This window comes from Ovis canadensis, chromosome 21 (genome assembly GCF_042477335.2).
Source record: "Ovis canadensis isolate MfBH-ARS-UI-01 breed Bighorn chromosome 21, ARS-UI_OviCan_v2, whole genome shotgun sequence".
NCBI lineage: Eukaryota > Metazoa > Chordata > Mammalia > Artiodactyla > Bovidae > Ovis > Ovis canadensis.
The window spans coordinates 64,677,165-64,692,162 of record NC_091265.1 but is presented as its reverse complement, the minus strand read 5'-3'; the positions used below and the strand labels follow the sequence as shown (position 1 = coordinate 64,692,162).

The 14,998-nt window shown below is 60.0% G+C and overlaps 1 protein-coding gene across 9 annotated transcripts in view; it reads right to left on the bottom strand.

Annotated features, from left to right (window-relative positions):
• Positions 1-14,998, bottom strand: part of OSBPL5 (oxysterol binding protein like 5) — a 71,403-nt gene that overhangs the window by 29,578 nt on the left and 26,827 nt on the right. For all 9 annotated transcript variants that reach the window (XM_069566498.1, XM_069566497.1, XM_069566500.1 and 6 more), the window contains exons 2-3: positions 9,168-9,306; positions 7,079-7,161 (exon numbers count right to left, since the gene is read on the bottom strand). In XM_069566498.1, coding sequence (XP_069422599.1) covers positions 7,079-7,161; positions 9,168-9,285 — 201 coding nt within the window. In that variant the 5' untranslated portion in view covers positions 9,286-9,306. The remainder of the gene's footprint in view (positions 1-7,078; positions 7,162-9,167; positions 9,307-14,998) is intronic.

The window sequence follows — 14,998 nt, the reverse complement described above, 5'->3', positions numbered from 1 at the left end:
GTGACCTGCCAGGCGCTCCCCCGTGGATGGCTTCCGCCCAGCACCCTCGGCGCCAGGCGCTGGGAGCCTGCAGAGCACGTCCGGCGGACGCAGGCATGAACAAGCACGCCCTCCTCTGCCCCTTTCCTGCCGCCCGCTTTCCACCAGATGCGGCTGGAAGGAGCTTGTTTGGGGCGACGGAGGAAGAGAGGGGGACAGCGTGGGGGCCGTGGGGCTGGGAGGAGAGGACGGGGTGGGGTGTCCGTGCCCCACACCCTCTGCTTCTGGGCCCTGCGAGGCCACTGGGCCGGGTCACGGCAGCCCCGGGCTGGGGCAGTGCCCTCCACTCCTCCATCCTAAGGGCCAGGCTGGGCACCCTGCCAGGCCCGCCTGCTGGCTCCTGAGGCCGCAGCAGGTGTAGCCACAACAGGGCAATGACCGGCGCCCTCAGGGGCGAGAGGCTCTGCTCCGAACCATGAACGTGGGGGTCTGACCTCTAAAGGGAGGCCGTGGAAAACTCTAAAACAGTGCTTGAGAGCGACCTGCAGGCCGGGATGAAGCATCTGCGCTCGTGGACCTGACAAGGCTCTAGTGTCCGGATATACGAAGAGCTCTTACTAACTCAACACAGTTGGAGGGACTGATGTTGACGCTGAAACGCCAATCCTCTGGCCACCTAATGTGAAGAACTGCTGCTGCTAAGTCACTTCAGTCGTGTCCGACTCTGTGAGACCCCACAGACGGCAGCCCACCAGGCTCCCCCGTCCCTGGGATTCTCCAGACAAGAACACCGGAGTGGGCTGCCATTTCCTTCTCCGGATGCGAAGACTGACTCACTGGAAAAGACCCTGGTGCTGGGAAAGACTGAAGGTGGGAGAAGGGGACGACAGAGGGTGAGATGGTTGGATGGAATCACTGACTCAGTGGACGTGAGTTTGAGTAAACTCTGGGAGTTGGTGATGGACAGGGCGGCCTGGTGTGCTGCAGTCCACGAGGTCACAAAGAACTGGACATGGCTGAGCGACTGAGCTGAACTGAGTGCGTGTGTGTGCTCAATCGCTCGTGACCCCGTGGACTGTAGCCCGCCAGGCTCTTCTGCCCATGGGATTCTCCAGGCAAGAATCTCGGAGCGGTCGCCATTTCCTCCTCCAGGGGATCTTCCCCACCCAGGGATCGAACCCACGGCTCTGGTGTCTCCTGCACTGGCAGGCAGGTTCTTGACCCCTAGCGCCACCTGGGAAAGACAAGAGCCTAACATAAGACAAGAGCCGGATGCAAAGATGGACGGAGGACTTGGAGAGAAGGTGCTCGGATGGTGGCAGACAGTGAGGAAACACCTGTCCCCCTCGGTCCTCAGCGAGGTGCCCACCCAGCCACGTGAGACGTCGCTTCACACCCACGGGCACGGCCACGGGGATGGCTCCAGAAAGAACCAAAGCCGCCCGCATCGGTGCGAGTGTGAGACGTGGGCGCCCGTCTCCCTGCTGGCGGGATTGTAACGCGAGGCGGCCACTGAGGAAGACCGCTCGGCGCTTTCTCCAAGAGGCCAAATACAGAATCTTCTAGAAAGCCATCTTGCCACAGAACTGCCATCTGGCCATCCCACCCTGAGGTACAAACTCAAAGAAGTGAAAGCAAGGACTCAGACATCTGCACGCGCATGTTCACGGGAGCTCTGCTCCGCGCAGCCGACAAGTGGAGATGGCCCAGGTGTGCCCCGTTGACAAGCGGACAACCAACCACCTGGCTCCATCCAGCCCGTGGACCATGGCTCAGCCCTGACACCCGCCACAGCCTGGACGGGGCTTGCTGGAGCAGCTCGTCACAAAGCCCCGCACATGGCACAGCCCCGCTGACATGCCGTGTCCAGCACAGGCAAATCTGTACACACGGAAAGTGGAGTGGAGGCTGCGGGGGCTGTGGGTGGCGGAGGGGACGTGAGTGACCACTCGTACGGTCACTCTGGGGTGACGGAACCGTTTCTGAGCTCGACAGAGGTGGTGGCTGCACCACAGTGTGGACGTGAGAAATGCCACTGAATTATTCACTCAAAACGGTTGACTTCATGTCATTTGAATTTATATCCTGGAAAACCACATGATATATATTTATTTCTAATTTTTTTTTAAATTATGAAGTATCTAGGGCTTGAGGCTCAGACAGTAAAGAGTCGGCCTGCAATGCAGGAGAGGCAGGTTCGAGCCCTGGGTCGGGAAGATCCCCTGGAGAAGGAAATGGCAACCCACTCCAGTATTCCTGCCTGGTTAATCTCATGGACTGAGGAGCCTGGCGGGCTATGGTCCATGGGGTCGCAAAGAGTCGGACACGACTGAGCGACTAACACTACACAATAAAAGTATGGTAACACATTTACAGGAGACTCGGAAAATACAGAACAAGGTTACATGTGGCTCCACTCTGTGTTACAATTATTTTTCATATGATATGTATGTTATATGTGTGTGTGTGTGTGTGTGTGTGTAGATATGGGCTTCCCAGGTGGCGCAGTGGTAAAGAATCTGCCCGCCAATGCAGGAGACATGGGTCTGATCTCTGAGTTGGAAAGACCGCCACACCCCCCACCTCTGAGGAGGAAATGGCGAGCCCACCCCAGTGTTCCTGCCTGGGGAATCCCATGGACAGGGGAGCCTGGTGGGCTACAGTCCATGGGGGCGCAGAGCTGGACACGACTGAGTAACTGTGCACACACCCACGCACATGTGTATATGCACATGAAGGCCTGCACACTAAACATTTAATAGGCTGTTAAACATTATATATTACATTCAGCTTATAGAGAACATAATACCTAATATTACTATATTAAATACGTGTCCATGTTAAAAATGGACTGAGCGACTGGACAACAACAGATGTTCTGTTTATTATCCTATATCTATTAGAGTTTGTGTCTTTCCCAGAACTGCCCCCTTTATAGCAGCCCCAAGTCTCTCTTAAGGACCTGGGGCGTCCAGAGCTGTTCCTTCCTTCCTCCCATGGCCTCGGACAAGTCCAGACTCACTTGTTTCATCTGGAGCCTATCTTCCTTCTGGAATGTAAGCTCCGGGAGAGGGGGACTTCGTTTCTTTTTTTTGGGGGGGGTGATTTTCTTTCTTTTAAATTTTATTTATTTATTTATTATAATTGGAGGCTAATTACTTCACAATATCGTGGTGGTTTTTGCCATACATTGACATGAATCAGCCACAGGTGTACATGTGTCCCCATCCTAAACCCCCCTCCCACCTCTCTCCCCATCCCATCCCTCAAGGTCATCCCAGTGCACCAGCCCTGAGCGCCCTGTCTCAGGCATCGAACCTGGACTGGTGATCTATTTCACATATGGTAATATACTGGACATGGAACAACAGACTGGTTCCAAATAGGAAAAGGAGTCCGTCAAGGCTGTATATTGTCACCCTGCTCATTTAACTTCTATGCAGAGTACATCATGAGAAACACTGGACTGGAAGAAACACAAGCTGGAATCAAGACTGCCGAGAGAAAAATCAATAACCTCAGATATGCAGATGACACCACCCTTATGGCAGAAAGTGAAGAGGAGCTAAAAAGCCTCTTGATGAAAGTGAAAGACGAGAGCCAAAAAGTTGGCTTAAAGCTCAACATTCAGAAAACGAAGATCATGGCATCTGGTCCCATCACTTCATGGGAAATAGATGGGCAAACAGTGGAAACAGTGTCAGACTTTATTTTTTTGGGCTCCAAAGTCACTGCAGATGGCGACTGCAGCCATGAAATTAAAAGACGCTTGCTCCTTGGAAGAAAAGTTATGACCTACCTAGATAGCATATTCAAAAGCAGACACATTACTTTGCCGACTAAGGTCCGTCTAGCCAAGGCTATGGTGTTTCCTGCGGTCATGTATGGATGTGAGAGATGGACTGTGAAGAAGGCTGAGCGCCGAAGAATTGATGTTTTTGAACTGTGGTGTTGGAGAAGACTCTTGAGAGTCCCCTGGACTACAGGGAGATCCAACCAGTCCATTCTGAAGGAGATCAGCCCTGGGGTTTCTTTGGAAGGAATGATGCTGAAGCTGAAGCTCCAGTACTTTGGCCACCTCATGTGAAGAGTTGACTCATTGGAAAAGACTTTGATGCTGGGAGGGATTGGGGGCAGGAGAAGAAGGGGACGACCGAGGATGGGATGGCTGGATGGCATCACGGACTCGATGGACGTGAGTCTGAGCGAACTCTGGGAGATGGTGATGGACAGGGAGGCCTGGCATGCTGCGATTCATGGGGTCACAAAGAGTCGGACATGACTGAGCGACTGAACTGAACTGAACTGAATATACACCTTTCAATGCTATTCTCTCAAATCATCCCACCCTTGACTTCCCTCAGAGAGTCCAAAAGTCTGTTCTTTACATCTGTGTGTCTTTTGCTGGCTCACATATAGGGTCATCGTTACCATCTTTGTAAATTCCAAATACATGCGTTAATATACTGTATTGGTGTTTTTCTTTCTGACTTCGCTCTGTATAATAGACTCCAGTTTCATCCACCTCCTTAGAACTGATTCAAATGCATTCTTTTTAATAGCTGAGTAATATTCCATTGTGTATATGTACCACGGCTTTCTCATCCATTCGTCTGCCGATGGGCATCTAGGTTGCTTCCACGTGACTTCATTTTATCCATGACTGTGTCCCCCACACCTGCAGGCCTTGCCTGGACAGGATGCCCAGACGTCTTGACTGAGGGAGTGGGATCTGAAAGTTGAGGCGAGTGCTCCAGACAGAGTCTAAAGTGCTTTCACTGGGTCTCGTTGTTTCACCGGGTTGTAGAAGGAGTAAGCATGTTTTCACTGTTTTTATGAAATAAGCCTGCCTCTAAACTAATAACTGTGTCCGTTGACAGATGGTTGGAGAAACAGAACATAGTCCAACCACACAATGGAACATTGCTAAGTCGCTTCAGTCGTGTCCGACTCTGTGCGACCCCACAGACGGCAGCCCACCAGGCTCCCCCGTCCCTGGGATTCTCCAGGCAAGAACACTGGAGTGGGTTGCCATTTCCTTCTCCAATGCGTGAAAGTGAAAGGGAAGTCGCTCAGTCTTGTGCGACTCTTAGCGACCCCATGGACTGCAGCCCACCAGGCTCCTCTGTCCATGGGATTTTCCAGGCAAGAGTACTGGAGTGGAACATTACTCGGCCGTAAAAAGGAAGAGAATTCTGACACAGCTACAAGCTGGACGAGCCTTGAGGACACGATGCTCAGTGAAATAAGCCAGACACAAAGAAGGTAATCACAAATCCGTGGGATTCCACCCACATGAGGTCCCTAAAGTTGTCACATTCACAGTGACAGAGATGGTGGGGGGGGGCGGGGAGCGAGGGCTGGGGGGGCAGGGCCAGGGCGTCCGCTTTCTAAGATGCTAGGGTTCTCAGGAGGGATAGTGGGGACAGTACAGCCCCCTGCGGGTGTGCTTAGGGCCCCTGAGCCGCGCCTGACATGGTTAGGATGGTGCGTTTCGCTACATGTATGTCACTGTAATCAAAACAGGTTTTTAAATTAAACAAATTCCACACGAATGCAGGCATTCCCACTGTGCTCCTAGCAGCTGGCAGCCCTAGAGGCTGAGGTGGGGGACACTGGCTGTGGGGGGGACCCACGAAAGGCCTGGCTTCTTTCTCACTGGAGGTGGACACTGGGGACCCTGAGACCAGCACTAACCCCTTGTCTGACAGAGCAGAGCGTGGGGTCCCAGAGGAGCCAGGCTGTAGTCACTGGGTCCCATGGGTGTCCACAGTGGAGAGAACTGGCCTCTGGGTGCCCCCAGCCCCACAGCCAGAACTGGGGCCTCCAATCCAGGGGCCACGGCTCCCTTGACCTGAGACCCTCTGTGGGGAGGAAGGGCATGTCTCACGCCCCACACCTGTGCCCAGGCCCCCGCACCCTCCCTGGATCGGAGCTTCTGCCTGGAGGGGTACGGCTGGGCCCCACCGAGAGGCACTGGGCTGGGGAACCTGTGGGGTGTGTGCGCGTGTCTGTGTGTATATGTTTATCTGCGTGTAGTGTGTGTTGGTATGTGTGTGTACGCAGGCATCTACGTGCCTGTGTGTGCTTCTGTGTGCATATGTGTGTATATGTTTATCTGTGCATGGGATACGTATCTGTGTGTGTGTATGTGTGTGTGGAGGCATACCTGTGTGTGTATCTGTGTGTGTATGTTTATCTGTGTATAGTATATGTATCTGTATGTGTGTGTATCTGTGAGTATCTGTGTATGTATGTATACCTCTGTGTGTATTTGTGTATGTTTATCTGTGCATGGGATATGTATCTGTACGTATGTGCACCTGTGTGTGTCTGTGTGTGCGTGTGTATCTCTGTGTGCATATGTGTGTATATGTTTGTCTGTGCATGGGATATGTATCTGTACGTATGTGTATCCGTATCTGTGTATGCATGTATATCTGTGTGTGTATTTGTGTGTATATGTTTATCTGTGCGTGGGATATGTATCTGTGTGTGTGCATATCTGTGTGTGGAGGCATATCCGTGTGTGTATCTGTGTGTGTATGTTTATCTGAGTATAGTATATGTATCTGTATGTATGTGTATCTGCATGTATGTATATCTCTCCGTGTATTTGTGTGTATATGTTTATCTGTGCGTGGGATATGTATCTGCATGTATGTGTATCTGTATCTGTGTGTGGAGGCATATCTGTGTGTGTGTTTCTCTGTGTGTGTGTGCACATGTGTGTGCTTTTCCAGATCATGGCATGGCCCTGAGAGGGTGCGGGGGGCGGGCATGGTGCAAGCAAAGCCAGAGGGAGGAAGTGCTGAGCCCTGGGCGGGTTCCTTATGACAGCAGGCCCGGGCCCCCTGGTGCCATGACTGTCTGTCCCCGAGCCCTCTCTGGGCCCCCTCTCCTGTCCTGGGTCACTCCAAGAAGGCAGCTTGGAGAAGGCAGCTCACATGCTGTGACTCCAGCTCCAGGAGCCTCCGTGATTCGGAGCAGAGAGCTGGGGTGGCGGCTGGGCTGGATGCCTGCTGCCCCTGCCTGGGGCACTTCCTGTTGCCCCTGGGCAGGCCCCCTGCCTCAGGCCCCCCCACAGCCGGGCTCTTACCGGTGGCACCTTCGTGGCAGAGCCTGGGGTTGGGGGCCCTTCATCCCGGGTCGGTGACGGGCCGTGGGGCTCCATGTCCTTCCCTGCAAGAGAGCGGCCGGCGTGAGGCCCAGGACAGGGCGGCCCAGCCCACGGTAGGCGAGCCTCGGGCGCCAGCGGCCTGGGTGGGGCAGGAAGCCAGCTGGGAAGGCGGGTGCGGAACCAGAGATCTAATAACCACCAGCCAGCCACACAGGGGGTGTCACTGCAGGGAGGGGGGTCACCAATGGGAGGGGTGTCACCGCTGGGATGGAGGTCACTGCAGGGCGGGGTGTGTATTGCTGGCAGGGGGTGTCACTACTGGGAGGGGAGTGTCACTGCTGGGAGGAAGGGGGGTCACTGCTGGGAGGGGGTGTCACCACTGGGACAGGAGTCACTTCAGGGAGGGGGGGTCACTGCTGGGTGAGAGTCCCTGCCCAGGGTGGCCTGGCCTTCGGGGTTCTGCGAGGCAGGCCCCAGTATGCAGGTCCAGGGCACCCAGACTACAGCTGACCCCCTCCCACAGCCCAGTCCTCCTGCTGGAGCCCCACTGCCCCCAGTGCTGGACTCAGAGAGGGGTGGGTGGACACTGTCTCTGCGCCCCTTCCCAGCAGGTGTCCTCTCTGGGTTGACTAAGCGGTGGGAGAGGGGCCTGAGGTGCCTGGACTCGATCCTGGGGGGAGTGGCTGCCCCACCCGCTGCTCGTTTCTAAAGCCCAGGTTCGCAGGCAGGAAGAAGCGGGTGACGGTCTCAGAGGCCACTCCCGCCTGCTTCCTGCAGCTGGTGGCTGATTACCCGGTCCCTGCGCGGGAGCGGATGTGGCGATGACCAGGGGAGAACCATGCTGACAGGGAGGCGAGGGCAGGGCTCACAGAGGGCGGTGTCTGCAGACCCCCTTCCCCGCAGCCGTGCTCTGCAGAAAAGCCAGCGTGGAGACTGGGGGCGGTGAGGCGTCCTGCAGCCCGGCACGCTGGGGCAGTGAGGTCACCGAGGAGCACGCGCCCCTGCACTCGGCCCTGCGTCCGAGGGCTGGCTGCTGATGGGGGGCCCCCTCTGTGCCCCAGGGGCCCTGCCATCCAGGCGCACTGGATTCAGGAGCTGTCGTGGGGGGCCTGGCCTGGGGCCATTAGGGAGCAGCCTCCCAGAGTGGGTGCTACCACCTGGGCTGGGCGGATGCGGGGGCCCTCGGGAGCCCTGCGGGAGTGGGGAGCGGGCCGCCCCACAGTCAGAGCTCCTCTCTCTGCCTGTCCATGCTCGTCTCCTTGCCCTGTCCACCACACCTGCCACCCAGGCCTGCGCTTCTTCCAGGGGCTGGAGGGGCTGGGGTCCCCTCCTTGGCTCCAAAGCAGGTGATGGGAGCAAGGTGGGCGGGCTGCAGGAAGCCAGGCTGGGCACCAGAGGGGGCCCTTCTCCTACCGCCTCGGGGCCACCAGAAGGACGCGCTGGGCTCTCTGGGGATGGTGGTCACGGATGTGGCAGAGACAGCTCAGCTCAGACTGCCGGGGGCAGGGCGGATGTGGGGCACTGGGGTGGGGGTGGGGGTTAACACCCGGATCTGTGAGAGCGCCGGCAAGCTCAGGTGACCCGTGTGCTGCGTGCCCAGTGCTTTATCTCCAAGCACGACAGCAGCGAGTCTGAACCATCCCCACCCAGGGCCCAGGACTCCGCTGCAGCTAGCGCAGGTCCTAACATTCCCCCACTTTACAGATAAGGAAACCGAGGCCCTGCTGCTGGACCGAGGTCCCCCAGCCTGAGGGCAGGGGCTGTGGTCAGGCTGCCCGGACCACCGCACCACACGGCCTCTGCAGGGACGAGGATCTGCCTCCAGGCCTAGACTGGGGAGCCCCCTGCTCGACCTCCACAGCCAAGTTGGTGAAACCTGGCCCCACAGGTCATGGAGTTCTCCAGCCCTACGAGCCTTCTATTCATTAACCCCACGTGGCAGATGCCCTCCCTCCCTGACCAGGACAGCACAGAGAGGGCAAGGGACATGTCTGAGGTCACACGGTCCGGGAGGACCCCCGGCCCTCCCGCGGCCCCCAGGTGACCGGGTCCCCCCGTGGGCACTGACCTGGACCCACATCGAGCTCATGCTCTCCACCCACGAGCAGGTTCCGGCTGAGCTTCTGCGGGGTGGACGAGGGCGGACACAGTGAGAAGCGTCGTCGCAGAAAGGCCTCCTCCTTCATGGTGTGGGCGCAGGGCGGCTTCTGGAAGGAAGGAGGGGGGCACTGGTCACACCTCAAGCAGAGGCTGGGACAACCTGGGGCCTGGAGGCCACAGGCATCCTCCACCTGCCCAGAAAGGGGACCAGAGACACGCCAGAGTCAGGGGCCCCATCATACAGTCAGGTCCAAAACGGGACATGGAGGGCCCCAGGGGCCTGCGGGGCGGTCACCCAGGAAGGCCGCATGACCGAGTGCAGGCTTTCCAGGGCCCGAGTCGGAAGCCAGGCCCCGACCAGCCAGTTTGGCCATCACAGGTATGGCAGGACCCTCTGCCCTCCACCCAAGGGCTGGCGCTAAAGCGGCCTTGTCGACCCTGGACACGGCAAAGCGGAGGAGACATGGGCCACCCGCCGACCCCTCCCCGGGGATGGAGCTCTGGGTGGGGGTCAACGTTGATGCACACGGGGAGGGCGGAGCGCTGCCTGAGAGGGGGCCGCAGAAGTGAGACCGGTGGCCCAGAACGCCAGGGCCCGCGGGCGAGGGCTGGGTCTGGCTCTGACTCGGGCCTGCCCAGCCCACCTAAGGACACCGAGAGACCACCTCCCGCCTCCCCCTGTTCCAGCTACTTGGTTGGGTTTCCGACACCTGTACCCAAAGCGCCTGGAGAGAAAGCGCAGGTGAGTTTAGGGCGAGGTCGGCCGAGTCACTTCCATACTTCGCAGCACTGCCCTAACCGCCTCCCAGCCCCAGCAGGAGGGCCAGCCCGGGGAAGGCCCTGCGATACCCGCCACGCCCGGGTCCGGCGGCCATGCCCTCCCCCGGGGCCGGAGGCCACCCCTCATCTCGCCCGCGCCCCTCGCAGCCCCACCCTGAGCAGGGCTGGGGCTAGCCGTCCACAGTGGACGTCAGCCCGTTTTACAGAAGAGAAAATCGTGGCCCCCAGAGCCCTGTGGTCTCAGCCGGCCAGGTGCTGGCAGAGCGGGGACTCGGGCCCCGATGCTGCGCTCCGTCTTCTCCCTGAGGACGTGCTGCACAGAGGCTGGCTGACCAACCTTTCCTCCAAGGCTGGGGGTGCCCTGTGCCGCCTCCCCGGGTGGGCGATGGCTTCCTGCCAAGCCCAGGACAAAGGCCCCACTTTCTCCCACGGCCCTGGGCCTTCCTGGGGTGGGAGCAGCAGATAGCAGCCTTTCCTGCTAGGACAGTGGGTGCCTGGGTGGGGCTTCTGGAGGGGCAGGGTGGCCCAGAGCTCCATCCGCAGCCCCAGGACCTTCTCTGTGCTTCCCGCGCAGGGGTCCTGGGGGCCCCCAAGGTGCAGCTGGGCCTAGTGGCCTCCCCTTCCTCACCACTGCGGTGTCACTTGGCCAAGCTGGTTACCTGTGCCATTTTACAGATGGGGAAACTGGTTTCACAGAAGTTGGGTATTTTTTTTTTAAGAATCATCTCAAACATGGCTCCTGAGTTCACATCCCCCACCCTCATCGGTTCACGTAGGTTTCTAGCAAACCCACTGCGGGGGAGGGCGGGGGTGGGCATCTGGGGTCCAGCCCCTGCTGGTCGGAGTCCCGGTGGACACTCACGGCTTGCCCAGGTGCGTCTCAGGCCAGGCAGCCAGCACCTGAGAGGCGGCCCTGCCTTCCCACTCCCGCAGCTGAGCTCTCGCAAGCACTGGGCGGGCAGCCAAGGTGAGTCAGACGCGCTCCTGCCCGGGGGCCCCAGGGTGTACAATGAGGGATGACACTGGTAGGCGCCCTCACCGGGAGCCTCACGTCTCAGGGGCTGAGTCTTGCAAACTTGGGGTGGGCAGAGGGGCTCCTGCCCTCAGCTCCCCAATCTGGCCACGGGCCCTGGCTCCACCGGGGGGGCGGGCACAGAGGCCCCTGGCTGCATGTCTTTCCCCGGCACAGATAACAACCGGGGACCAGTGGCCTCATTGGTCTGGGAGCCCCCCATCTGTGGAGGATGTCCACAGCATCTTCCCTCCCACCTTCCCTCTCTCCCTTACATCCACCCATTATTCTACCCATCCAGCCAGCCACCTTCCCACCTGTCCATCCACTTAACCAACTTCTTAGCCATCCATTTATCCAGTCATCCATCCATCCATCGGTCCATCCAACCATTCATTAATCCATCCATCCATCCACCCATCTACCCATCCATCCATCCACCTATCTATCCATACATCCACCCACCCATCTACCCATCCATCCACCCATCCACCCACCCATCCATCCCTCCACTCTCTCCCCACCACCACCCTCGGTGAATCTCTCTAGACAGTCAGTGAGCAGCCTCATGTCCTTTCTTCCCTTCCTTCCTACTTGCCCAATAATCAAACACATCAGAGGTGACATCTCCGTGGCTGAACTGCTGGCCCAGAGCAGACAGCCCCAGTCCGAGGGCAGTGCCGGGATGCACCTGAGGATACCTGCTCTGTGTCCTGACTCCCCAGACCAGGCACGGGCCCCTGCGGGCCCCCTATGGCCTGCTTGGACGGCGGGGGTGGCTCCTCTCCAGCGGGGCCTCAGGGGCTGCCCAGTGCCCACTCCTGGCTGCCGTTCATGGTCTCCTTTAAGGCCGTGGAGGCCGAGACGCTGCTCTGTTCATTTCAGAGGTACATCCAGGCCCGCTCTCCCCAGGGCTCCTCCCTGCCTTCGGAACACAGTCCAGCTTCTGTCTCCTGGTCCCTGTTTTCCAGACCGTCAGGTCCCCGGCCCGCTCCTCCCACTTCATTCCCTGCCTGGCTCCGTCACCCACTCTGCCCCAGCCACACTGGTCCCATTTATGCTCCTCAAATATGCCCACGCCCGCCGGGGCCTCTGCTCGGACGTGCTCCCCCCCGAATGCCCTCACCCACAACTCTTGTCTGGCTGGGTGGCCGGGTCCTTCTCGAATTCCACCCTTGGATCAAATGTCACTTCCCAGAAGGCTGCCACCCCCCGTCTCACACGACGCCACGTCCCGAGGTGCAGTCCAAGTCGCCGTAGTGTCGCTCCGCATTAGCTCTCCTCCCCAACAGGACACAAGCTCCAGGGAGGGGGCAGCGCTGTCCCTCCTGTCTGCTGTGTCCCCGTAGAGCCAGGCCCAGGGACTGGCAGGGGGCATGAGGGCTCGGGGACCCTGGGACCTGGGGGGAAGGAAGGCAGTCCAGTCGCCCCTGGGCTTAGAGCCTCCTCCTCCTCCTCTGCGGGTCCAGGGAGGGGGGAACCTCAGAGAGGCGGTCAGGGTCGGTCTGGGGCCGATTTCCACGGGAACCCTGGTGAGGTTCCTCCTGCCACGCCTGGTGCAGATGAGGGCCTGCCCTCCAGGCACCGGCAGGAGGCAGGCGGAATCCGGCCACGCCTGGAGGATCTGCAGACCCTCGGAGGCTCTGAGCCAGGAGGACCGCCGGCCTGATGCTGGGCTGACCGAGCCCTGGGCGGCGAGTCCCCTTGTCCCGGGGAAAGCTGAAGGCTTGTAGCACTGGGAGGGGAGACCCCTATGGGAGCCCGTCGGTGAGGATGGAGGGAAGGATGGAGGAAAGGAAGAATGGATGGGTGAGGAAACAGACTTCCCAGCTGGGCCAGCGGCAGTCAGGACCGCACCCGCGGTGGGCGGCCCTCTCCCTCTGTCCTGGCCTGGGCGCCAGCTGCCCAAGCGCTCGGGGCACTCTCTCTGGAGGGCAGACTCTCTCTGGCCCCTCTGTGGGCGCTTGGAGCCTCGATTCCTCCCACCTGGGCTGTCAGAGGCCGCCGTGCGCCTTCCTCTCGTTGGCCTCTGTGGCCTCTGAGGGCTGGGCTGAGCTCCTGTGGTAGTAACAGCCTCCCGTTGCCCCTGGTCACTGGGACGACGCTCGTCTGCCCAGCTGGCCCTCAGTCGACAGCGCCCAAGTCGTTCCCTGGCTGTGGCTTCGGCTGGTGCTTACGATCACGGAGTCCAGGGGTCTGAGTGGACACTGTGGCGCCTGGAGGGATGGCCCCCAGCACAGCCCGTGTGTGGGGCCCTGGTACCCCGGTGAGGAGCCTCGGGCATTCCTTCAAGAGGCGAGCCACGGTCCAGAGACCCCGGGGCCCCCAAGGGGGGCTCACCGTGGAGGCCAGCAGGTGGGGTGGCGGTGGGGAGGGGAGCCCCGTGTGTCTGTGGCCTGGGACGGCCCATCCCTGCCGAGCACAGAGGAGGGGTCTGCAGACCGGGGGCCCCAGGGAAGCCACTGCGCTGCCCCGCTTGGACCCACGGCCTGGGAGGGCGCGAGCTGCAGAGCATAGCACGCAGGTGTGGCGGCGGAGGCGGCGCTGCTGGGGGCCCACCCAGCAGGCAGGAACCCCAGCCCTGGGGTGCAGGTGGGGGCCAGTAGGGGAGCCCGGGAGGGGAGGCAGCCCTGACTCCTGGCTCGGCCCCCCCCCCCGCCCCGCCCCCCCCCGCCCCGCCCCCCCCCCGCCGTGGTCTGTGCAGGCTCCTCAGTTCCGTGTCCCCCCAGGGCCTGAAAGCTCCCCAACATCGGGGACAGCCGGGCCCCATGCGGTGCTGACCCAGAGACGGACTACAGGTCAGGCTCCGAGCTGCCTGGCCCAGCCCCGTGTCTCTGAGCTCCAGCACCGGCTCGGGCACCTAGCAGGTGACAGGCTCTCTGTCTTGAGCCAAGACTGAGCGGCCAACAGCGAGGCCGGGAGAGCAGGCTCAGCGCCCACAGTGCCCCACCTGGGGGCCCACACACTGCCTGCCCCGACCCGCTGGAAGCTGCTTTCTGAGCAGTACTGGGCCTCTAAACGCTGTCCCCTCCCTCCACCCCCTGACGCCCACCTTCCAGCCAGAACAACGCGATCCTTGTGAAGAAAGATCCCTGGGGCGTTAGCGGCTGCACCAGCAGGACGCGCGGCCTGCTTCTCCGGGGCCGGAATCCGCTGGGCCACAGTGGCCTGGGGAGGTGGGAAGGGCTGAGGCTCTGAGAAGGAATCCCACAGAACCCCGGGCTTGCTCCACATCCCATTTGGCGGCACAGAAGTGGTGGGGGGGTATCCCACCTTGCCTGCAATGTCTGCATGGTCTCCGTTAGGTCCCTATTTGTGAAGGGGAGGGTTGCTCTGAATGGAGGTGACAAAGTCTCCTGGAGAGGCTGACAGGCCAACCCAGGGTGCCCGCAGCTGCCTGGTTAGCATTCCCAGCGCTGGCCCAGGGTCACGCCGGCCCAGTTGTGCTGGTGGAAGCAGGGGAGGTGTTCCTGGGCAGTGGAGAGGCGGCTGGGGCCGCTGGGGGCTCTCCATGAATCGGTGGAGGTGGCAGAAGCAGGCACGCACAGCCTGGTCCCCACACCACAACGTGCCCACGCTCACACTGCACCCACTTCTGCTTGAACCGAATGATTATGAAAGGTGAGGGGTGAAATGCCCCCAGTCACAGATGAGCTCGAGGATGAAGGCCGCCTGCTTGGCTCTCTGTCTGCACACCCAATGGAGGGGCAGCAGATCCCAGGGAAGGGTGGCAGTCGTCAGGGAAAGGACGCTGGCCGCCGTGTCCACACCACACATCTGCATTCCAGAAATTTGCTGGGGCCCCAAGGCCGGTGACCATGGGGTCCCTGCCAAGAGAAGCCTCATAAAGGTCCAGAAACACACCCTGCCTACTGTCCCCTGGCTGGTCCCAGCATTTGGGGCTCAAACTGGGCAGCCTGAGCCGCTCCCATGGGAACATGGGGTAGCTCCCCGACACAGCAGACCAGTGTTCAGAACTCTGGACTCGGGGCTCCTGCAGACCCTGT